The 26,540-nt window shown below is 37.0% G+C and overlaps 1 protein-coding gene across 2 annotated transcripts in view; it reads left to right on the top strand.

The window, feature by feature from the left end:
- Positions 1 to 26,540, top strand: part of LOC150077833 (oxidation resistance protein 1A-like) — a 374,929-nt gene that overhangs the window by 243,641 nt on the left and 104,748 nt on the right. For both annotated transcript variants that reach the window (XM_090384259.1, XM_090384258.1), the window contains exon 5: positions 19,120 to 19,227. In XM_090384259.1, the coding sequence (XP_090240385.1) occupies positions 19,120 to 19,227 (108 nt within the window). The remainder of the gene's footprint in view (positions 1 to 19,119; positions 19,228 to 26,540) is intronic.

The raw sequence follows: 26,540 nt of genomic DNA, 5'->3' as shown, positions 1-26,540 counted from the left end.
TTTGAAAGGATCAAATATAAAATTTCACGAACATAATTATGTCCACCGAGAGTAGAGTTGTTCCATGCGGACGAATGTATGGAAGACAATAGGCTCGTTATGCATATATAGTAATGAGTTTAATCTTGATGCATGTACTTAGAATAATAGCCTTGAAAATAATTCATAAAGCTCGTTGACTTAATTTATTTTGTTAAATTCAACCTCAAGAAAATCATCCTTAAATCTTTAATTTTGGTGTAACACTAAGTGAACTAATCGCCCTAATAAGAAACATCTTTTGTATTAATTAGCTTGTTGAGCTCTAGCTAGACTAATCATTTCGCATTCAACTAAGTCTTTGCTTATCCAAGAAACTTTTTTTCCACTGAAAAAAAATAAATTAATTTATTTCAGTAAGAAAAAGTTTCAGGCGTCATAAGGTTTCATTACCCGGCAAAGTAGAGAAAACATTCCTGGCAGAGTTGTTTCCAGATTCGTAAATCATTTGATATGGCCGTAAATGCTTTTCTGGGCGAGGTATTAACGTCGTATATAGTTTGTGCAGCGTAGCACGAACAATTTTGGACAGAGCTTGTCACTCTTACTGTCTTGTTGCAAAGGATGCAAATAATTTATTTCTGCTTAGCTTTACTCATTTTCCCTAATGGCTTTCGTCCGGGTGAATGTAAATAATACATGTTTCTGTGTCCAACTACCTAACAGAACGCATGCGTGCTGCACAAAGTGTTTTGATTAAAAGTTCCCTGTCTAACCTCATAAAATATAATAATTTAATGAGTTATTTCATATAATGGCTTCTGTGGTCTTATAATGATTTCTAGATTAGCATAATGCTAATATGCATTGTCATTGGGGCTTATGTAAGGAATACAAATCAACTTTTGCTACTATAATTTTTCCAAATGTAGGCAGGTGTTAGTCGTAACCTTTTCGGGATATTCATTTATCATTCCGTGTCGAGTTCGCGTCATTCACGAAAGACTACACAGGATGAATATTTCCAGCGCAATTGCTTCCTGGTTAAATAATTGCCACGATTTTATTCCATTTTCGCAGTACCAATCTGTTATACGTTTTCAAAACTTCGAATATGTTTCTTCACGATATTAGTCTTGAGTTTTGCACCTACAAAAGATAAATCGCATGTCATTCGATAAGTCTCGGTGAGAAATCGAGTTTAATATTAATTAGTCGATTTTTTAAATACGAAATTAAGTAATTAATGTTTTCGAAAATGACTAACTGACATAGAAAAGCAAGATACCATGATCACAACGATAATATAATAGTTGAACCAAGATATGACTGAGGGTTTCATGTGTGTTATTACTTCGAGTACGTGGACAGAGGCAGATGTAGGAATCCAAACTGCTGCCCCCTCTGCCAACTATTTCTTTATTTTGATAGGACTGAATGAAGTGCTGTAAAAGAGAAATAGTCATGTGGTCGGGAAGGGGATTATTGGTTAAATAAATTAACCAATGAATGTTAAACTGGAAAATAACCAGTTTTGATCAATATAAAAGATCAAAAAAAAAATCAAAGATCTTATTTTTGATCTTTTATATTGCTGATTTTTAATATAGTAATAAAATATATATTGTTTAATTTTTACTTTGAAACATATTTGAAGAATGTTCTGATAAATGGAGTAAGTTAAATTTAGTATTCGTTAATAAACAAAAATAAAGAAACACACGGCTATCCAGCGGTATGGCGGATTGGGTCAACTTTTTTTCCTTGTAAACTACGCCTAGAAGATCTTGACTTGATCTTGACACTTGATATTATTTCTACCAGCAAATGTTCGATAACTCATCGAGAGGACACATGGTCCATCCTTGCACGAACCCACAGTTCTAACAATACTTCAGTTTGAAGAGTAATCATAAACCTCTGCCTCCCACCCTGCAGCCAGTTTGCGATCCATCTAAGAATTGCACCCCCGATCCCAAAATGTTCCAGGTTATGCAGTAACCTGGAACATGTGTTCTAGACTGAATCAGATTTGTTGAAATCCAAATAAATGTCGAAATTATTTCCTACATCCATGGTTGGTTCTAGAATTCACTGGAGATCTAGGTGCAAGAAGTAATCTTGGGGAAAAGAGCAGAAAGATAAAGTTCTCCTTGTCTGGATTGAAAGGATCTCCGTTGGGATTTTGGGTGTTTTTTTTTTTTTTTAATATCCAGGAACGAGTGCCTTTTTAATCGCTGCAAAAATCCTTCCAAAAGGTCTGGCTCCGCCTACGTTTAGTTCCTGAGTGACTGTAAAAATAGTTAGCGAAGTTAGTTGAATATGATTTTCCTTTCTCAAAACCATACTTTGTACTTCGAGAATTCCATTTTCTATACAAATGTCCCTGTATTGCAATCTTGATCGTTGCCTCCGTGATTTTCCCCTTGCAGCCTGTAGGTACCTACACTGAGTGATCATAGAATTATGACATGACCATCCCTATGAAAACTGAATGCGACCGTTGACCACATGAGGTACGAGAGTGTGCAGTTAGTCGACCTACGTATCATAGATAAGGTGTCAGTGGTTCAGTACGTAGTAAAGTTCCGAGCGTAATGGGTAAAAGGAAGGATTAATCGGACTTTGATAAAGGACAGATTGTGGGAACTCGACGAGCTGGTGCCCCGATTTCCCAAATGGCTGAAGTGGTGGGGTGTTCTAGAGCCGCCGTTGTTAAAGTGTACCAGGACTGGCGTCAAAATGGTCAAACAACGACCCGACGGCAAAACTGCAAAGGTCAGCGGAAGGTTGATGTTAGAGGTGAGCGCCAGGTCCGACGACTTGAACAGGCACAGCACTGTTGAAGAGTTTACTACCAAATACAACATATGCCAACCCGGAACAATATCTGGCATGACCATGCACCGCACATATTGGCTATACCAGCAAACGACTCCTATGGCATCCTCTCCTAACCAAGATTCATCGGCGTAAAAGACTCTCCTGGTGCAAATAGCATGCAAATTAGACGTTAGAAGACTGGAAGGTGTACTGGTTGGATGAGTCATTTTTATTTACTCCACACCGTAGATGGTCGTATACGGATTTGACATCAACAACATGAGGCTCTTGATTCGTCATGCATGGTATCAAAAGTGCAGGCCAGTGGAGGTGGTTGTATGGTGTGGGGCATGTTTCACTGGCAGGAACTTGGATCCCTGGTGGAACAATGTATCAGTGGTCACAGCTATCGTCAACTGCTTGCTGACTATATACACCCCGCTATGTCACACTTTTTCCCGAATGGCGATGGTGTCTTCCAAGGTGACAATGCACCGAGCCATCGGGCACTTGATGTGCAGGAATGGTTTGAGGAACACAGTTCTGACTTCCAGCATATCGATTGGCCTCAGAACTACTCCCGATATCAATCCCATAGAGCACTTGTGGGACAATATGGAAAGGCATATCAGGCGTCTGCATACACTAATCACCTCCATACCTGCATTGCTAGCTGCATTACACACAATTGATTGGCCATACCTCCCAAACACTTCCGACATATTGATTGAATCAATGCCACTTCGGATAGTTGCTGTACTTAGGGAAAAAAGGAGGACCGAAGTATTAGGTAGGTGGTCATAATTCAGTGATCACTCAGAATATCACTAGTTTTCATAGAAGCGCCTTTTAAACTGGCGATACGTTGGCTCCTCTCCAAGCCAAAGGAATCTTAGCCAAGTCCAATGATGCCCTCATAATTAACTTTAATGGTTTAATGCACTTTCACACCGGAGCTTCCCTTAAAATTACTGGGTATATGTCAACTTCCTGGGCTTCACTTGCTTTTAGGCTCAATAGTTTTCTGATAAACAATCTCCAGTGATTTTATTATCTTTCATTTCATATTTTTCAGTCTCACTCGCACAATATATGAACAGGTATGTCTCAAATTAGAAACTCTTAATCTAACTCGAGGAATACCTGTACACTGTCATTATTGATTACTGCAACCGGACCGGATATCATACATCGGAGAAAGCCCATGTTCAGTGTATCCACGTTGACTATTTTTTGTGCCGGAAGTTGTTGCTATTTATGATACTATACATTCGTTTAGAGGTAAGAATGTCACTTGCGCTTACTTATTTAAAAAAAAGTAATGCATACTTTGACATAGCAATTTTTTTTTTCTTCAATTTCAATTCCACAAACAATCGTGGTTTGTCTTTGCTCACAAGTTTGCTTGGAATATTTTCGCCCAACTTAACTACTTTAGGTGTGAATTTCCTAAATTCTCAGTCATACAGGAATAGATACTGAACAAGGTACAATGACGAGTGTGCATGTTTGCATATGCTAATCAGTGGGGGTCCGAGTTCTCATCCACTCTAAGGCACAATATGACCTTAGCAGCCCTTGTGCCATTAAACAACATGCCACTCGGTCTAGTTATCAGCTGGGGCTATTCGGCTGAACAAGTAGCACGACTTTTTCTTGCTAAAGTAATAAAATGCTTACATGATTCTGTAGCCTTAAGTTTTAAATATCGCAGCTCGGTAGTGAATGGGTTCACGTTATTAACAAGTGATATAGTAACCACTTTTAAAGTGCCTGTATTTTCTAACTGGGGCTTTAAAAGTGATTCCTCATTAAAAATTCAGTTAGTTTTTTTTTAATGAGCGAAATGATTTTGTGATCTTTGTTATGCTTGTTTTTCTTTTAATGAAAGAGTGGCAGATAAATATGGAAGAAGTTGGGATTGAGAGTTTTAAGATGTATTAACATTATTTTAATATGATCTACAAGATTCATTGTCTAGTGCAGTGGTTTTCTTAGTGTGTTCTTCAAAGGGCTCTCAGATTTCTAAAAAGTTCTGTTAATTTTTATTTATATACATGTATCACTGTTTTTATTTATTTTTTTTTACTTTTCATAAAGATATTGTTTCATCGTAAAACTTAAATTAGCCAAAGGATTCGGCGATGGAAAAGTTTGAAAAGTTCTGTTAGAGCGTATGAGGAGAGGGAAATGTAGTGCAGCCTACTACGGCCAACAACCCCGTAAAAACGGTGTTGCTTGAGCTTTGTTTTATCACTAGCTGTATTATAACAGTAGGAAGTTTATGCTCTGTGACAAACTACCTCCAGAAACCCAAGCTATTTAGTGAATCCTTTAGCTCAACTGGGACCAGGCCTTAAGGGACAAGCAACATAGAATTGGTCCATGGCGCTGAAGTTTATGGGAAACCAAAAAATTGAAAGGGCAGCAGTGAAAAAAAGTGACTGAAGAAACGATTGACCAATTTAAAAAAGGAATTCTATATAGGAAATTAAGGTTATAATTTTTGACCGTTGAAGGAAAAACGAATCTATTAAAGAAAATTTATCTGCTGCCTCGTAGCTTTGTTTGCTACATTTTGCAAACAAAGCATAGCCATGCAAGAGGTCAATTTTAATGTCAAGCTATCTTCCTGCTTTCAGGATCATTCAAATACCTTTAAAAATTTCTGAACAGATTTATTTTAAATGCATTATAGACTATGTAAAAAGAAGTTAGCAGTTAAATTGGAAATTTAACCTCAATTTGGGTAAACATGTATTCTCTGCTAAACAAGAATGTGTGATAATTCCAAAACGAAGTTGGAATTGATGGAGAAGGAAAACTTTAGACTCCACTTCAACATTTTTGATATACTATCCTCATTAAAAGGCAGGTTTCAGTTGATCGAAAAGCATAACGATCAATTTCTGTGCAATTTAAAATTATGCTACAGAAATGAGTGACAATTGTGTAGATACTTTCAGATGGTGATGACAATCACCGCCGGCATCGATTTATATCAAGAATTAAGATATTTCGAAGGCAGTTATGGCCGAAAATCTTGCAAATCATGCGCTCAAACAATTCGACGGTATGATTGGCAAATCATTCCATGGCGCTTGTAACATTTCCAGTGTCAGTGGTCAGTACAAAATGGAACTCTTTCAAAGGTGAAGATAATCAAAACTTATCTCCGTTTCACGATAACCTTAGATCAGTTTGGATGGCTTGACACCCTTTTACAACTGATCATTCTGTCGCCAGGATTTAGATTTCGAAAGAATGATCCAAAGATTCGCAGCTGTTAAGGCCCGAAAAATTAATCGTTGAAGCAGAAAGTTTAAAGAATATGTAATGATTAATGCTACTTGTTTATTATATTTAAGTTAATAAATTTTCTTTTTTGTTCTAAGAATTTAAGACAAACTGAATGAAATAAACAATTATCGAAAAACATATTTTTTGAACTGAGAAACCTTTTCAGCTTTATGAGATGGGGATGGGGGTATAGTAGCGATTGGCTCAAAGTGCCACTACTCTTTGGATCAACTCTGGCCGGAGCCAAAAGCGCTGTGGGATTTTTTTCTCCCCCCCCCTCCTGATTTAAACTTGCCACTGGTGATGTGTTAATAAAATTCATTTCGGGTATTCCTCTCATGTTGGGCATATATTGGCACACCTGTACATAAATGGGCCACAGAAACCAGTCTTGAACGAACCATGAGTGCAGTGTTGATATTAAAGCCAGGAATATCCTTGATTTTTATATTCCTTTATCTGAATACGTAAAGCCAAGACAAAGTTAAAAACTTGGAATTAAATCTGGTATTTATTGAAGTTGTTGATTACAGTCTAAATGAATTAAAGCTTCCTTGGTGTACCACAACGTTTACACACTACATTCGCTTTTCCCGTGTTTGAAAACTCCTGCAATAGAAACTGTCTACAACATCCGTTAACTGTTATTAGTTGCCAAGAAGTTAGTCTACCCTTTCCATTTCTCGGTCACTACAACCATGATTAAAACTTGCTTTACGAATAGTGATTGATCACCTGCCATAATGTTTTGCATTATTCATGCATGTGAAATAGCCAATTAGTTTCTAATTCACTCTTATTTTAGTACTAAGCAAGAAAATTATTTTAAAAAATATAACTAAAGAGCTTTTACTTGTTCACTTTTTTGCAAAAGGATAAGAACTAGAAAAATGAGGGTGGCATTAAATTTTCTCATCCGTCACAGTGCTCGCGTCCTTTTAATCTAAAATTTGAAATGGTTATCAATAATCATTGTTAATTAGTATATAATACTTGCACTCTATGAATTCTCCTATTTATTTATTTCTAAATGTTATTTGAATCGCTTATGTCTCTAAAGCAGCCTTAAAGAAAGTCGCCAGTAGCATCGTATATGTATTTAGAAGCATCTGAAAGTACATTCAACACGCGTCTAATTGAACTCTGGTAGATTACTAAGATAAATATTTATTCAGTTTTAGGATTCGAATGGTACTTTTTTTTTTTTTTTTTACTTGAACCCCAATTTTCTGCATATTCTTAGAATATTTGTATTTAGAGATTTGTCGTAAGAGAACACCATATACAATTGCCCACCCTCAGCCTCCCAAATTGAAATTTGTCACTTCCCATGAAATTCGCAGATCTACTATACTTATTTCATAGTAGCTTGGATGAGAGAAATCGTGAAAGTTCAGATGGCCAGAGTTTATTATTCATGGCAATCCTTCATTCCATAAGAGCACTCTTCTTCACATCAGACAGAACCTAATGTCATTAACAGTAGCACTGCGACCCTATGTCTAGGCGAAATAATTTCCCACCCTTAATACTAATAGACCAATCAAGGAAATTTTCAGAAAAAAGCGCCCTCCTGAATTGACGCCCATAGGCGACACCTACCTCTCCTACCCACTTGCGGGGACCCTGTAACAAGTCCGAAATAAGCCAATTCAGGAGGATAAAATATCCCTCATTGCTTACAACAGTTGGACTATCATTCTTATTTCCCTTTTAAAGAAACTTCTTTGAGAAACGATGTAACGAATTTCCCTACCATTTATGCCAAATAATTCATTTTTGATTCCTCGCTTACTCGCTCTGTGTAGCAGAGGGCGCTGCTCAATAATACAGTACATTAAAGTTTCAGGTGCGTGTCACCTAATATAGCCGGAATGCTATATAATCTGAAATTACAATTTTAAATTTTATAAGTCTTTCTTCGGTTGGGCTTACAATGAATACGATGTAGTCGAAACAACTTAATTTTTAAATTTTATCTTCTCCATCCTCTCCTCTCGCAAAAGTTTAAGTTAGTTACATTAAGGTATGTGCAATGAACTCATTGGACACCTTAACTCATGATGAACTTTGGCATCGTGACTTAACTTTTCTTTCGTGAGCATTATTTTAAACTGACTATCCTTGCTTTTCTGCAAGTGTAAATTAAATGTGATTTAGCCATGATTACTAACGGAAGTATTTCTTAAGTATATGGCCATTTACGTACTTCCGGCTTTTCTTTATGCGTCTAAGTTGTGGTCATATACCTTGGTCTTCTCTTCGGCCCGTTCTATTTGTAGAATATTTTTCATGCGATGGCTTAATGCCAGATATCTTCTGCAAGTCGCCCCTCGGTATAATTTGAAATTGTGCCTTTTCACTCAAGTATAAAAAAAAAAAAATCGCTCGGGGGTATTTACTCATTTTGAAGCATTCTACTTCAGCCTGGTACGGGCAGTTGTTGCTAGTAGAGTAGTAAAACAAGAAATAACATAATTTAAATGGAGGAGTGAAAAACATAGTGAATAATGTATACAATATAAATTCGAATCCTACAAGGGGAAAAAATGGACTCACTGGACTTGATGATAATGCATAAATATGGAATTTCTTTTTCACTGAAGAAATAATGCAAATCAGTAATGTGACTTACAGATGGTTAGTGTTCATACTTAATTGACTCGCTCTGTATATTTTAAAGGCAGATATACAATTAGAATCAAAATTAGAAATTAATTACAAAATAAGTTACTAAATTACTTTGATCCAAATAATAATGCAATATTTTATTGTTTCCTGCCCAAACCAACTCATCATCATCAGCCATTTTCAATCCACTGCAGGATGAAGGCCTTTCCAGTTCCTTCTGTTTTGAGCACTGGCCATCCATTTACTACCCACAAACTCATGAATTTCTCATATCCATCTCCGCCTTTGTCTTCCAGGTTTTCTTCTAGCCGCTTTTGGGTACCATTCTGTTATTTTCTTAGTCCATTTGTCATGTCTTCGAGCTATGTGTCCTGCCCAAGACCATTTTAGTTCTTTAATTTTGATAAGAATGTCCTTTACTTGAGTTTGCTGCCTAATCCACGTGTTTCTCTTATCTAACAGTCTGATTCCCAGTATAATTCGTTCCATTCTTTGCTGTGTAGTTCTCAGCTTCTCTTCCATTCTTTTGGTGAGTGCCCAAGTTTCACTTCCATAAACTATAGTGGGGAGTATGCATTGGTTCATTTTTTTACCTTTCAGACAAACTGGGATATTTCTCTTCAGTATGTGACTGTATTTCCTGAATGCTATCCATCCAAAATTTATTCTTCTCTTGACTTCCAGCCATTTATCATTATTACAGCTAATAACTTGTCCCAGATAAGTATGACTCCACCTTTTCAATTACTGCTCCTTCAATCATTATTTCTCTTTCTATGGCATACTTGTTCATCATTACTTTTGTTTTAGCCATATTCCTCTAGTCCAAAATCCTTACTAACTGTGCATGACTAATTAAGATTTTCCTCTAATTCTTTGGGACCGTGGCTTATGACCACAATGTCATCTGCAAATCGTAAATGGTTTAGGTACTCTGTTCACATTGACTCCTTTCTGTGACCAGTCTAATCTTCTGAAAGCTTCCTCAAGGGCAGCAGTAAACAGCTTTGGAAATATTGTATCTCCTTGTTGAACTCCTTTCTCTATTTTAAATTTCTTACTGTCTTTGTCTAGTCTAATAAAGGAGGTAGCATTCTCATATATTTCCTTCAAAATCATATGTGGGGTATCTATGCCTTGTCTTTCCAGTGCCTGAAACATTGCCTTATGCTGTATGGAGTCAAATGCCTTTTCATAATCCACAAATGCCAGGCATAATGGTGTTTTATATTCATTTGCTTTCTCCATTAGCTGTGATATTACATGAAGGTGATCCATAGTTGAGAATCCTGTCCTAAAGCCAGCTTGCTCTTTCGGTTGATTCTCATCAAGTATTCTTTCTAATCTGTTAGTAATGACCCTTGTGGATAACAAGCTAATTGGTCTATAATTTCTGATTTATCTCCTTTCTTCTGCAGCAAAACTATGATCGCATTATTCCACTGCTTAGGCATCACACATTTTCTAATGCACTTTGTGAAGAGCCTTGCCAGTTTTTGTGTTATGTCTCTTCCAATTTTAACAACTCTACAGTAACTTCATCTTCCCCCGGGGCTTTCTGATTCTTCATTTTCTTCAATGCATGTTCTACCTCCTCAAGAAGAATATCGGGTATGTCGTATGTGTTGCTAATTTGCAATCCATCTTCCCCCCGCTGCTGGCATCATTCCCTTGCTCCTTGTATAATTCTCTATAGTAGTCTTCTGCTATTTGAATTATGCCTTCTCTGCTGTTTATAAGTACACCATCGCTATTCTTCAGTTTCAGTATCATTTGTCTTTCTGTATTACTGCTCATGGCTGCTGATTTAAATCCTTTGTTTTCCCTTAATGTTTGTTCTACTTTTCTTGTGTTAAATCTTATGTCCTCTCTGAGTCTCTTTCTAATGGCTTTGCATAACTCAGTATACTCAAATTTTTTCTTGTCAGTGTTTATCTTGCTCTTCATTTTTTGCCTTTGGTTCATAAGTGTTTCTTGACTAATTTTTTTCTTCTGTGGATTTCTTTTTCCCTATAGGCTTCTTGGGCTTTATCACTTTCATAAAGTTGTAATATTCCTCATTGATATCTTGGTCCTGAGCAGTCTGCAGGAGCTCAAACTTGTTAAGTTCCAGTACATCTCCTTTTTCTCCTCTTCTGTTATCTCAAAGACCTTTGTGTTATTTACTGGAGTCAGTTTTTTTCATTTCCTACATCTACATTAAGTGTACATCTTACCATTCTGTGATCACTTCCAACATTTACCTTATTCAGGACGGTAACATCATTCACAATATCTTCTGTTAGTGAGGATGAAGTAGATTTCATTAGTTGTTAGTCCACTTGGACTCTTCCATGTCCACTTTCTGTTCACTCTTTTCTTGAAAAAAGTTTATTACTGACAATCCTTGAGATTCTGCAAATTCCACAAGTCTTTTGCCTCTTTCATTTCTTTCACCAATTCCAAAATTTCCTATAGTTCCTCTTTCTGAACTGTTTTTTTTTTCTTTTTCCAACCTTAGCATTGAAGTCCCCCATAATAATAGTGTAGTGGATTTTCTGCTCATCTAGAAGACTCAATTTCGGTGTACATTTCTTCAACCTCTTCATCATCATGGCTCGATGTTGGTGCATAAATCATTATAACCTTCAGCTTGTACCTCGTAGAAATCTTTAGTATTAGTCTTGATACCCTTGGGGATGTACTTTTGAATTCCAAAATGTTGTTTTTTAAATCTTTATGGACCAGAAACCCAACTCCACATTCACTCCTTTCACTGTTTCCATTGGTGTACAGCAGATTTCCACTTGATAAACTTATAAGGGATTAATTTCTTCTTGTTTCAGCCAAACCGATGATGTTCCAATTCACATTTTCTAATTCCTTTTCCAGTTCTAATATCCTGTCTTCACTGATGAGTGATCTTACGTTGTAACAGGCCAAGTTCAGTTTCCGTGCATGGCAGCCTGGTCGTACCCAGAGATTCTTAGCACCCTCTGATCCTCTTGCTGCCGTAAGAGGGGGGAGTGAAAGCTTCTGGGGACTGAGGACCATTTGTTTTGTCGTGCTGTCATATGCTGGAGGGCTTGGTCTTTGGTTCTCTTCAAGATGCCTTGTCAGTGTGAAGAGGAACTCTACACGTTCATCAACCGGTGAAATACCACCACTTTGCTTATTGGAGGCTTGAAGTGGTGAAACCCATGTTTAGTCTCTAGAGCAAAGTTTCCAGCATCCCCCATACTTCTCCTTCAACCCATGCATGGTACTATGTACCATAGGTTTTGATACCTTTTGTGTTTGGGGTTTTCAAAAAAAAAAAAAAGGTGACGTAACAGGGCTTACCATCGAGAAGGTGTGCACGAGTGGATTTTAGGGAGGCAGGCCAACTGGACTTCTAAATCTTCTGTAATAGAAAGATTGGGATCCATCAGTGTTTTAGACTTGAGTGTCTGATAACACACAGGATACCTGTTCCCCCTCTAAGCCCCCAAACCTGGGGACTTAGACAAACAAACCTGATTCTATTAAATCATTGAATGGTCCAAAAATACCTGTCTGGCTGAACATATACCAATAATTTGAAAGAAAGCTACATTTTATACTTAATTTTTTTAAAAGAAATTAATATGTAAATATATACTTAAGAATTATTGCTACAGAATAGTATATAACATTTTACTTGAAGTGTGTGCAGGGGCTGTCTGTCCATATAAACTAAATAGGTTGCCAAAAATAACTTCTGCATGTATTTGCTGTTAGATTTTTGAAGAGGGTCATTGTGATTCTCCTAGGGTGCTAGTTTCTGTTAGGTAGTCAACAGTTGCTTCTAAGTGTACACAAGGTAAAAAATAAAAATATGCTTGACGTGTGTCTTTGCCTTTAGTTAGGTAACTATTCATACTGTTTATGAATACTCAGTTTTCTTTAATCTCTACATCTTAATTTTCATGTTGAATAGCTGTTCCATCTATGATGCTAAAAGTTTTGTACTTCTGGTGCTATTAAAAACATGATTATGCAACCCAGTTAGTTTACATTGGCATCACAATGCAATCTTTCTTCTGACACTATAGCAAGTCTTACAGTAAAACTTGTTTCTTCATCAAAGAACATCTTTTGCCAATTAGGAAACTGCTGTTGTTTTTTTTTTTGCGACTGTCAATTTTCCGATAGACTAGACAAAACTTTGAGTGAGTATCAAGATAAATTTGATTTGATAACTAATTCAAAAACTGAATCAGAATCTTTTTGACAAGAATTCAATATTTTCTATAATATAACTGGGCTTGTTTTGTTTAATTCATGCAGATTAGGCAGCAAAACCAATAAATTCAAGTGTGATTGATATGAAGATTCCTGTTCAAGGCTGAAAACCACTATATGGAAAGTCTATTATCAACAGTGGCACTATATATGGCAAGAACATTATCAATAATAAACTTATGGAAATTAAGACTTAGCCATCCTCCTGGACTTCCAGCACTAGGAAATTAAGATGAGTAGTAGTTCTTACAAGAGCACACATTGGACACCCTCATAGCTCATCTTGGCCTTCTCAGAAATGAAGGTCCTCCACAGTATATTCACTGCCAGTGATGTTCTCAGTGGGACATTTTACTTTACTTCTCCTATTAACAGTAGGAAGAGCTAGAAACATCTCAAGTTTACAGGAACCTATAACAATGAAGCACATCTTGGTAATGAAGCAAACATAGATGATTCTTCTTTCATAAAGAAAATAAGGATGTTCTCAAACTTAACTTTCATATTAGTAACTTGAAAGACACTGTTGGTTTTGGGATGCCCCTTTGTTTTGTTATACATATAACAAATTGAGACAGTTTGTTGGGGAGCTGCTTCTTTTTTGGGACCAGGTGTTATTGCCTGCAGCACACACCCCTCCATATGCATGGTTCTGCACATACACAGATGAACTGGACCCTGCTTAAGTGTTTTGTTAGTATTAATAGTGGCAAATGATGCAAGAAAACAAGCTTATATAACGTCAACCAAAAAAAAAAAAAATTCACCTATCTATCCTTTCCAATAGTTTGTCTAGTTCTTCCTTAATTTATTCAAACTTGCCACTTCCACAACAATGGATGCAAGCTTGTTCTGGCAGTCAACCACCCATTGGTGGAAGGCATACTTCCACACATCTATTCTGTAACTATCCTTTCTCAATTTGAATTTATATCCCCTTGTGCAGTCTTGAGGAATAAGTAGAATCCCATCAGCATTGAGTTTGAAGCCATTCAAAGCCTTAAACACCTCAGTAAGATCACCTTGCAGGTGCCTAGACTCCAGACACTGCAATTTGTAGAACTGATCTTTCTTAGTAAGAGCACCCCTTTGTTTCCCTCACCAATCCCATTGCCATTCTCTGTATCCAGCAGCTCTACATCCTAAAATGAGCCCTCTGGACTTGTACATAGTACTCAAGATATGGCCTGACCATTGCCTTTTACAATGGGATAATCACCTCCTTATTCCTGCTAGCAAAATTGCTGTATATCAGTGACAAAACTCTATGAGCTGTTCTGGCAGCCTGTCTGCACTGCTCAGAGAACTTCATATGTTCTCTGAGCAGTGAAGACTATGCAGTTTCCCCCTATGTCCTTTTTGTTTTCCACCACCAGTAAAGCTACACAGCTTTATCCTTTTATTAACATTTGTCTGAAATATCTTCTTGATATTAAGTAGGATTTTCAGATTAATGACTTTTCACACTTGTAAAAATATTTACTGCATTCTGTTTGGAAGTATTTGTAGCTTAAATCTATCAACCACATATCTGCTTTGGCCGTGCCATTGCTGTACATAAACATTTTCACAAATTCAATGTTACTATTGCTTCCACAATTTTATTAACCTTTTATAGCTACCAGTAAAAAAAACTGCCACTTGGTCTAGTTCACTTGTTCCCAATAAGCCTAAATCTTTCCCCAGCAGGCCATGTGATATTGCCTGCTGCTGTTCTTGGGAAAAAAAATTAGCAACAGATTGATAACACAGGTCAAGTATTTTTCATTGGGGAAAATGATATACATAAATTAGATATTTGGATGCTAATTCGAAATCTGTTTTTGGTTTCAATCTAGCACCTGTACCTCTTGTGATGCATGATTAATGTGACAAACGATGCAGGGAAGCAAGCTTGCAGAGCATCAACCAACAAAAATATAAAAGAAAAACAAAACTTCCTGTCCTGGATCACTTATCCTTCTCTAATAATTTTTCTAATCCTTAAATTTATTCAAACTACCCACATCCATAACACCAGATAAATTTGTTCCAACAATCAGCTACTCTAGCATGAAAGTAAATTTATGCACAATGTGGTTTAACCATCCTTCCTAAATTTAAATTTATCCTCCCCTTATGTGTGTTGTCTGAGCAAAAGTAAGGATGACATCGATGTTTTACTCTATGTATAAGAAATGGTTATGTTGCATATTGAGTACTGTTTACAGATTGGAAGGCCTAATTTCAAGAATAGTTCTAATTTCAAGGATGTGGATCTGCTGGAATAGGTGCAGAGAAGGGTAACAAGGTTGGTGAGAGGGAAACAAAAGATTTTCTTATCAAGAAAATCTTCAGTTCTACAAATTGCAAAGTCCTAAGACTTGGGTACCTGTGAAGTGATCCGATTGAGGTATTTAAGGCTTTGAATGGATTGAGCAAGCTCAATGCTGATGGCATTCTTCTTAGACTACACATGAGGCAGCATAAATTTAAATTGAGGAAAGATAATTTCAGGATAGATGTGCAGAAGTTTGCCATCATCCAGCAATTGATTTTTGAAACAAATTTCCATCTGATGTTGTGGAAGTGGGTAGTTTAATAAATTTGAGGAAGAACTCTGGAAACTATTGGAGGGGGATGGACAAGTGATGTGGGACGTTATTTGGCTGGTGCTGTTATAAGCTTGCTTGCTTTCATAATTTGTCACTAATAATATATTCATGTAAATGTATCTCAATTAAACATAGGGTTCATTGTGTAAGATCAGCCTTAGAACAAGATGATGCTATTATTTCCTGGTGTTTAAGCATTGATGACATTTGTAAAGGGGTGGAGTTTTGACTTACCAACACCACTATGATTTTTCAAAATGTTATGTATAAACAGGTCCATGGCACGGCCATGGGTTCCCCCATTAGTGCCATAGTGGCTAATCTAGCTATGGAGGAACTAGAATGCAGGATTTTCCATCAGTTAGAATTTCCCATGCGCAAATGGAAGAGATAAGTTGATGATACGTTCACCCTTATAAAGAAGGGGAGGGAAGATGAAATACTTAACTTACTTAATACACTTGGTCGTCGACTTACGACCTATGCGACTTACGACCGGCCGCACTTACGACCACAAAAAAATAATAATAAACAAATAAATTAATAATAAATCAGGAAATCACTATTGGTGACACCCACAACCCAGGTGAGGAGGCACATCGATGACGGGAGGCCTGAAGACAGCACCAGGCACATACACCCAGTCACTCTCTCACATACACCCAGTCGCTTTCAAGCATCTGTTGCGTGTGGTGTATTAATTAAAATTCTACTGAAATACGCACAAAATGTTTTGTAAAAGGAAAATGACTTCACCTACATATACGCCAGCTAAAAAGTCAAGGAAAACTATTGATTTAGAGTGTAAAATGAAAATTATCCAGCAGTATGAAGGCGGAAAGAAAGTGAATATGATAGCATGTGACTTGAAGTTATCACATTCCACGGTATTTACGATACGTAAGGACAAAGAAAGAATTCGGGAAGCTGTGAAAGGTTCTGCACTTATTAAGTCTACAATTTTAACCAAACAACGACAGGAACCCATCCATGAAATGGAGAAATTGTTGTTTATGTGGATGGAAGATTTAATACAAAAAAATACACCCATGAGCCTTCACACAGTGCAAGCAAAGGCTAGAAGTTTGTTTCAGTTTAAAATCACGCGCTGGAGACGATTACACAGAAGATTTTCAGGCTAGTACTGGGTGGTTTAAGCGTTTTTAAAAAAAGATTTTCTTTGCATAATATCTCTATAAATAAACATCTCCTACCCCAACCCAAGAACTTGGCCCTGACGATGCACAAGCAAAGATTGAAAATTGATTTTGTAAATTTCATTTGTATTAATTTTTACATTAATTTTAGATTGTATTTTTGTGTTTACAGTACATTATGTACAATATAATTATAGATTGTAGTTTTGTTTTTTTATAAACAGAATGAATAATAAACCAATTAAAATGTAGAGAACGTTTCAATTTAACCTCATAGAGAGAGAGATAGCCTAGGCGTAGAAACAAAGGTATATATTCAGTATCGCTAAGTAAAAGATAAAAACATTACTGTATTTAAAATGAAAAATAAAAGATTATAAAAATAAATCATAAAGATGATAAAAATATTAGAAAGGTTAAAAAATACTGTTAATAAATATATGGCTGACATACGACCAGATCGACTTACGACCTGTCAGTCAGAACGGAAGTCGGTCGTAAGTCGACGACCAACTGTAGCTTCTCCCCATTTATACAATTCACCTCTGAGGTGGAAACAGCTGGTACCCTCCCATTTCTTGATGTCCTGGTTATTAGAGATGGTGCTAGAGTGAAGACTACAGTTTATAGAAAACCAATGTGTTGTAGTCAGTATGTCCATTACAGTTCAGCACAGGCTTATCAACATAAAGATAGCATAGCCAGGGCATTAATAAATAGGGTGTGGTCCCACTGCAGTACCCCCGAGGATAGGGAAATGAAAATTAGTAAGATCATGGCAGACGCTTAAGTGTGGTTACCCCCAGAGGGTCTTGGACACATGTTTATAGGACTAGCTCCAATCATTGCTTACATTCCTTACTATCTGGGCCTTTCAGAGCGTGTGGCACAGGCACTACGCGAGTGTGAGACCCACTGTGTGCAGCTTCCAGGGTGGCAGTTGCACACAGTGGTGTCTCTGGTCAAAGACCCCGGGATTCCATCAGTAGTGTAGTTTATGAGATTAAGTGCCCGGATTGTGGGGATTGTTATATGGGGGAGACAGGGCGACATCTAAAAGACGATCTAGGGGAACATTTGACCGCTATTAAGACTGAACTGTGCTAGGTCTGCTGTGGCAGAACACTTTTGGGAGAAGTAGCATTGGATCTCCCCTGAGGATGCGGTCATTACTGACCGTGCACATGGGTTCTGGGAACGCAAGTGGCTCGAGAGCTTGAGAATCGGTTCATCCTGTCATACTATTGACAGGTGTGCGATTACACCCCCTCTTTGAGGTGATCGTCCTCAGACGTGATGATCGGTTCCACATGGCACGTTCCCAGGTCAGTTCCGTTTCCGGTGCGCAAACAGAGAATACTGATGATGTTCCTGGTGAGTACCATGGGCCTGTTACTTAAGGATGTGTCATTGTAGCAACAGTACACTGTTGAGAAAGGAGACAGCTGTCTCTGAAAGCTTCAGATTTCCGGTATTTTAGCTTATTTTAACGATTTTAGCATTGTTAGTTTTTAACTGATTTTTATTTATTTTAGTACTTATTGTAATAGTGCAGTTTACTGTATCATCTTATTTTATTTTATTAAATTATTTAATTACTTGGCTGGTGTTTGAGTATTAACTTTCTTGAAAATCCAGATCCTTCATAAAAACGAGTCTTCCAGACATGTATGTAGATTTATACAGCAGAATAATTACCTCTATCTCTGCTGGCAAAATTCCTAAACATTGACAAAGCCCAATTGTGCTATTCTGGCAGCCCATTTATACTGCTCAGAGAACTTCATGTCTTAGTGTACAGTTATCCCTTCCACCTTTTTTTTTTTTTTTTTTTTTTTTTTTTTTTTTTTTACTACCCTGAGTGTGGTATCATATAGTTGGTATATTATTCTGGGATCTCTGCTTGCTATCCAAACTGTCTCCAAGATGGAAATAAAATATAGATGATTACAATTTTAAATAGTTAAATTTTTTTATATGCATTAACACTAAAATGTAGTTCCATATTTTGCAATATTGAGAATAAAAAAAAAGTTCTGGTTGAATTTCCATAGTTTGTGGCTGGCTTGTTGCCTTGCTTGCCTGTCTTTTCTATTTTTTTTAATTGCAAAGAGTGTATACAGCACTCAAGTGTAGACAGTTTCAGTAATAGATGAAGATTGGTTCTATTAATTAAAACATGACAGTTGTTTGGAAGTAACTTTGCAGTTTTAGAACGAATGCAGTATTTTAAAGAGAAATGGAGGGGCATTTACATTTGGAGACTTTTTTTTTTTTTTTTCCCTTTCCCAAATTATAAATATATTTAGCTGTAGTTATTTTTCTTGATTGCCCTTTTACTCATTTTTAAATTCCAATTTTTTTTTTTTTAATGTCAAATTCTTATTTTTTAGGTAACATTTGTAGATACTCTGCCTGGAATAGCTGCAAGGTTTCACACTACACCTTCAGAATTGACAAAATTGAATAGACTAGCCAGTAGACTCATTTTTCCTGGACAGGTAACTTTTATTGGAGTAGTTAAATATTTTGTTTATACAGTCAAAGCTCTAACAATCCCACAGGGAAATGAGAAAACAGTAGTTATATTGGAAGGGTGTTTTATTGATTGTTCATAAAATAGCATTAGGTTAATGAGAAATTGGCTGGGACCAACCACATAGGACATTTTAATGTGTGGAATGTTAAAAAGAGGGTCACTATGACTGTATTGATACTATTATTTTGCAAAAAAAAGTTTTGAGGATTATATTGAAAGTAATGCCTGTAACAGTGGATTGTATGTTAATCATTAGTTTTTTATTAGAATTCACTAGTTTCTGTATTAAAATGATGCCTTAGTGCACTATCCAATGTATATTAATGAAATTTTAGTCAGAGGCCTAAAAAGGCCATAAATACATATTTAATTTTGCTGTTCTTTTGGTATATCTCATAATTGTGAAAAACTTCCACATTATCTACTCTTACACTTAGTGCCTATCCACCTACTGAAGAGGGATATTCCTGAAACTGCTATCTGGGCGGTGGCACTAAACTGAGAATAATTAATATTACAGTAGTAGTCTATTTGGGAAGTGTTACTTATTCAAAAGTGAAAGGCCAGGTAACTCATTTTGAAGGTTTTCATAATATTACAGTATCAGTGCTGTCTTGCAAGCTTTGATTTCTCTCTTCGCAAGTTTACTGCATGTTAAAATTTAATCATTGGCATTGTTACCTAATATGTATAAATAAATCCCCACATCAGAGGCCCAAAAAAACCATAAATGCATTGCATTGGATTCTTCAACAAAATTTTTATATTGGTATATTCTATTTATGAAATTACAAAAAAAATCCTTCCACATTTTCTCAAGTAACGTGGCACATAAATTTGAGAGAAAATGACAGCATTGCATATTAGTAGCAGCCCTGTTTTGAGAGGATGAAAATTGACTGTACAGTTATGGATATTAGAGTGAAACAGCATTCCCATTTTAAAATGGGAACTAGAAATTTCTTTCAGTGTAGTACAAAGAAACAGACATGAAGCTAGAACAAAAGCACACACTAAATTTGAAGATAACATGTCAGGCAAGCAATATCATAAAATTTATTTGAGATAGTGCAAATACATGGTAACTCATTGTTGAAGGTAGTCACAATATGAGATGCAATCAAATCGATGCCTTTACACTACTTATGTAGTTTTTCATTATGTTGTATTTGCACAGATATTTTATAAAATATCATAAAATGAACTACAGGGTCTTTTGCCTTGGGAATCTGAGGAAGGTTGCAAAATTATTTTATATATATTTTTTTATATACATGAAAATTGGAAGAGACAATCAGAGATCTGATTACTGGCCCACATTTAGATGTGTGGTGGTGGTTGGCCAGGACCTTGCAACTCCAGATTAGTCAAAGATCTCTGCAAGGTGGGAGAGAAAGCATGCCCTCATGCTTATTACTCCCCTCCTCTGGTGGAGATAACTCTTTGGAATTAGAAATAGGTCTGAACAGTTGTAATATGAAAGCAGTCAGCCTTTCACTCCTTTAGAAAGCAGCATAGGCAAGCTAGTGTGTGTGAATATTATTGAGCAGAGTCTAGTTTGCTTGGTAGGAAAATTATGTAGAAATATTGATACAGAAAATTGATTATAAACAAACTTTGTAGTTTGTTTAAACCTATGAAGAATATGTTCATTGATGGTGTGAATTCAGTTACTGAATGTTTCTTAATTATACCAATAAATGCAATACAGCTCAAATACTATTGCTATGTCTAAAAATATTTCACTCCATATCTAATGACTTGCACTCTGCCATAGTTGTCACAATACCTTCACATTTGATCAGTGGGATTCACAGTAAATGGATAACCCTACGTAAATAAATTGAGACCACACTTTGGAATATTTTATTCAGGTTTGGAAAGCCTCATCTGAAGAAAGACGTGTAACTCTGGAATTAGTGTAGAGAATGGCAACTGGACTGGTAAGGAGTGCAAAAGGAGGTTCCTTAAAGGAGATGAGTAAAATTTGAAAAAGTGAATTTTACAGCTATATGTGAGGTGTGGCAATCAAAAGAACACAAAGTGAAGGAGCTCAAAAATAGTTTTATTTTTATTCAAAGTAATTCCTACCTGATTGAATGCATTTAAATACACCATTCTGAAAGTTTATAAAAAGAGTCAGCAAAGGCATCCAAAGAGGATGTTATTCAGTTTAGTGGTTAAGTTTTTCTTTCTCCTCAGCATCCTGAAATCTTTCCTTTCCCAAGAGCAAACTGCCCTCAAAGAGGAAGAAGTCAGCTGATGCTATATCAGGAGAGTAGGGTGGATGGTAGACCTGTACAATACCATGTTTTTTCAGAAATGTGGAATGGGTAGGGGCATTCTTGTGCAACAAGAACCAACTGCCTTTCTCTTGAAATTGTGGCCTCACCTGAGAAATGTGCTTCAATAGTCTTTGCAACATTGGCTCTCTCCCTTTCAGGTACAAATTCCTTGTGAATCACCCTGTTTGTCACAAAACGTGATCAGCATAGTCTTGATCCTGGACATTTTGTAAATGAAACTTTTTGGGCCTTGATGATGATTTTGAAGTCCACTGCATGCTCTGAGACTAAGTTTCTTAGTACTGAAACACCCAACCCTTATCTCCAGTGACAGTACAGTTGAGGAAATTAGAATTGTCTTGACAAGTCTGGTTGGAGTCTTTGTGTGATGACACTCTTCATTGCATCTGTGAGGCTGTGTGGCACAAATTTTGCACAGACCTTCCTTTCCCTAAATCTTCATGCAGAGTTTGAATTGCTCCTTATTCATATCAAAATCATCAACCATCATTCTTAGGGTCAAATGACGATCTTTTGCCACATTTGTCCATTCTTTTGCAGTGTCTGTCCTCATTTCTAGAAGTTAGGGATGCCACTTCTTGGGTCTTTGCAGACATCCTCACATCCATCTTTGAACTGCTTATACCATTCAAACCTACCCTGGTTAGAAAGGACATTGTTTTATTAGGAGACTCCATTGTCAGGGAAACGGGGAATATTTTTTGTAATAAAGATAGGTGGAGCAGAACCAGGGTATGTCTGCCGGGAGCAACTATTGATGATGTCACCAACAGACTGTCAGATTTTAAAGGGGGTAAAGAAAATATTATTATTCATGTGGGGACAAACGATATTAAACGTACACGATCTGACGATTTGTTGGAAAAATACAGGACCATGCTGAGGAAATGTCGCGAGCTAGGCCATAATGTCTATGTGTCTGCAATTCTGCCCAGACACGATAGGAGGGATTATATGTTAAGAGCCTTGTGGATTAACTCAAGACTTGAAGGAATCTGCAAGGCTTTAGGGGGTAAATTTCTATCAGCATGGCCCACACTTGTAGGTAGAAGGAATTTGTTTTGTAGAGACGGGATACACTTAAACAAAGGTGGTGCAAAAGTTTTTGCCAGTATTATTGAGGATACCTTAAAGGCTCAGGGAAACTGCTAGTTAGGGGGGATGTGGGCAATACTGACACGCGTTTATCTGATAATATTGGTCAATGTAACTCTTGCACATACCTTAAGAGTTCTTATCTGTTACCCCAACTGGACGTATTATCTAGATGTTCTGGGGGCAAAGACGTTTCACGTGAGCAGGTAGCTAATATCAGGGAAGAGAGCCTAAAAAACTTCAAGGGTTGTGTTAGGGTTGTTAAATATACAAGAACAGTAAATCTTAATTGTTTATACAGTAACGTTAGAAGTGTCGTCAATAAAATGAGCGAATTCGAACTGCTGGTTAAAACAAGTAACGCGGACATAATAGGGCTTACGGAGACGTGGTGCCACCCGGAAATTGGGGATGATGAGTTTCAGTACGGCTTGTATAATGTATTTAGGAAGGATAGAGTAGATAGAAGGGGTGGTGGGGTAATGCTTCTTATTAGAAGCAGCCTGAGTGCGACGATAGCTTTCCCAGATTCAGACATTTCACATGCTAGTATAGAGTCTGTATGGTGTGAGATAGTTGGAAACAAAGGTACAATGCGAGTAGGCGTAATCTACAGACCAGGTGATTGTGAAGACTATGACAAAAGCCTCTACATGCAAATAGAATGGGCAAGTAAGCGTCAATGCCTTATTATGGGTGATTTCAATTTGCCTCTAATTGATTGGAGTAAATGGGAAGGAAACTTGACATGGGGAACAAAATTTTTAAATCAACTAGATGACTTATTTGTATCAACATGTCAGGGAAAGTACTAGAGAAAAGAATATCCTAGACCTCATCATCACACATGAATCAGATGACATAACAGGGCTGACAGTAGAGGAACCAGTAGCAGGAAGTGATCACGGAGTTCTACGGTGGATGATGACGAGAGAGGTAGCAGAAGTAAAAGGCAAAGGAATGGGTTTTAATTTCAGAAAAGGAAATTACGATGCCTTAAGGCACTACATGGCCTCTATTAACTGGGTAGATATCGCGCAGAGAATGAATACAATTGAACTGTGGTACGCTTTTAAAACATTAATCACAGATGCCTTGAATGCGTATATACCATTAAAAAAATACTCCACGAGAAGGGTTCCAAGTTGGATGAATAGTGAAGTTGCCACATTACTTGAGCAGAAAAAGGTGGCATGGAAACGTTACAGAGCAATAAAAAGTACTGAAGCCTATAACAGCTACAAGGTGGTGTGTAATAGAGCCACAGAAAAGGTTCGACAGGCAAAGGCAGTTTATGAGAAATCACTAGCAAACAGAGCAAAGAGGGGGGATAAAGAATTCTTCACATATATAAATGCCAAGAAGAGCAGGACAAACCAGATCGGACCTTTACGTAAGGGAAAGGGGATAGTAATAAATACACCAGCTGCCGTTGCAGATGAACTCAACAGTTATTTTGCATCGATATTTACAAATGAAAAACCTTTTGTGGCAATGGGAAATTGTGAGAGCGAAGTTAAAAAATATGTAATTAATGATATTGAAATTTCGCAAGATTATTTAATGAAAAAACTTTCAAGCCTACAGACTAGTAAGGCTCCTGGAGTTGATGGAATATACCCTATAATCTTGAGAGAGGCGGCAAGCGAGTGCATTGAACCACTGAGGCTGGTTATGCGAGCATCACTAGACTCTGGGGAGATTCCCTTGGATTGGAAAAGTGCAAATGTATCTCCCATACATAAGGGTGGCTCTAAAAGTGAAGTGGGAAATTATCGACCTGTCAGTCTGACTTCAGTAGTAGGGAAAATCACGGAGGCATTGATCAAGGGTGGAATTCAGGATCATTTGGATAGAATTGAAATTCTCAAGGATACTCAGCATGGTTTTGTAAAGGGAAAATCATGTTTAACAAATCTGGTTCGCTATTTCGAAAGGGTCACTCACGAGCTGGATTTAGGGAATAATTTCGACATTGTTTATTTAGATTTCAGCAAAGCTTTTGACTCAGTCCCACATGAGCGGTTGCTTTATAAGCTGGAACAGGTTGGAATCACTGGGAAAATCCTTAGATGGATAGAAGGATGGCTTCAGGGCAGGAGGCAGAGGGTTGTGATAAATGGCTATTCCTCAGATTGGGTTGATGTAAGAAGTGGGGTTCCCCAAGGATCAGTATTAGGACCACTGTTGTTTTTAATTTTCATAAACGACATTGATGAAGGGATAGAGGGCGTGATGTCTAAATTTGCAGATGATGTTAAAATTGGTAGAGTAGTTAATGATCACTGTCAAGCTGAGCTTCTTCAGAGAGACCTAGATAGACTTCAAGAATGGTCAGAAAAATGGCAGCTGTGCTTTAATCCAACAAAGTGTAAGGTATTACACCTGGGAAACAGTAATCCCAAAATAACTTATTCACTTGGTGGAGTTCAACTAAACCCAGTACTGGAGGAAAGGGACTTGGGTGTTACGATACGGTCAGACATGAAATTCTCTGAGCATTGTAAACAGGTTGCAAGGAAGGCCCATGGTGTCCTATCGATGATCTATCGAACTTTTGCAAGTAGAGATAGGGACGTGATAATCCCATTATATAAGGCCTATGTTAGACCACACTTGGAATACTGTGTTCAAGTATGGAGACCGCACCTAAAGAAAGACATCGAGCTTCTTGAAAGGGTGCAAAGAAGGGTAACTCGCCTGGTGAGATCGGCAAAAGGGCGTCCTTATGAAGAAAGACTTCGAATATGTGGGTTGCAGAGTTTGGAAACTAGACACCTTAGAGGAGATTTGATTGAGGTGTTTAAGGCTCTGAGAGGCATCAGTAAAATGAATGAGGACAAAATTTTCAAGATTATAAATGATGCTAGAACTAGGGGACATAAATTCAAGTTACGCGGGGAAAATGTTTAGATTGGACTGCAGGAAGTTTTATTTTAGCCAGCGAGTTATAAATTACTGGAATAAATTGCCTTCATGGGTGGTAGAGGCCGACAGTTTGGGGAAATTCAAAGGTCATCTGGATAGTACTTTCGGGTAAGGGAAGCGCATAGGATGATAGGATTAATTTCCTTTTTATTTAATTTTTCATTTCATTTTATTATTTTTATTTATTTATTAATTATTATTATTTATTTATTTAATTTTTGTTTTTATCATTGTTTTGTTCGGATTTTTTTTTTTTTTTTTTTGGCTGGTGCAGCATAAGCCATAGGCTTTCTTGCACCATACGGTCGTTACTAATACTGTTAAGACAACATTTCCTCACATAAACAGTTTTTTTTTTTAATATTTTGTATGTTGCTGTTGCAGCTTTTCCCAGTTAAAAGCAAAATTTGACATTCATTTGTTTCTCCATTGGAAAATCATGACATGGAATGTTAATGTTACTAATGAAACTGATTATTTGTAACCTGTCAGCCTACTGGGCAACCACCATCTGTTGGAGAAAGTCTGAACAAAATTATACTGCTTACATTTATTTTCAAACTCATCAAACATGACTGCAGTAGCACCAGTCTGGGAACTTTATTGCCTCATCCTGTAAGAGCTGCAGTTTAATGTGCTCCCTATAGTTTGTAAATAGAGCTGCAGTGGCAATAATTTATAATGTGAAGCTCTTTTAATGGATTCCCTCAGTATTATACCACTAAAAATAACACTTCTTCAAGAACTGTTATTACTTAGTAGTGTAGTATCACTTTGCAGATGACCTAGACAAGAGACATGTTCTAAATTACTTTAGCTATGTCTTTTATCATTTGGCCATTTTAATGTTAATTTTATGACAACTAGTATTATGATTTTCACCACAACTGGTCTATAATTTAATCATCATTCAACAGTGTTTTATCATCCACTAACACTTTCTTTT

Source organism: Mastigoproctus giganteus, chromosome 11, assembly GCF_048544385.1.
Source record: "Mastigoproctus giganteus isolate SK-2022 chromosome 11, ASM4854438v1, whole genome shotgun sequence".
Taxonomy (NCBI): domain Eukaryota; kingdom Metazoa; phylum Arthropoda; class Arachnida; order Uropygi; family Thelyphonidae; genus Mastigoproctus; species Mastigoproctus giganteus.
This window is presented reverse-complemented; position numbering and strand designations above follow the sequence as displayed.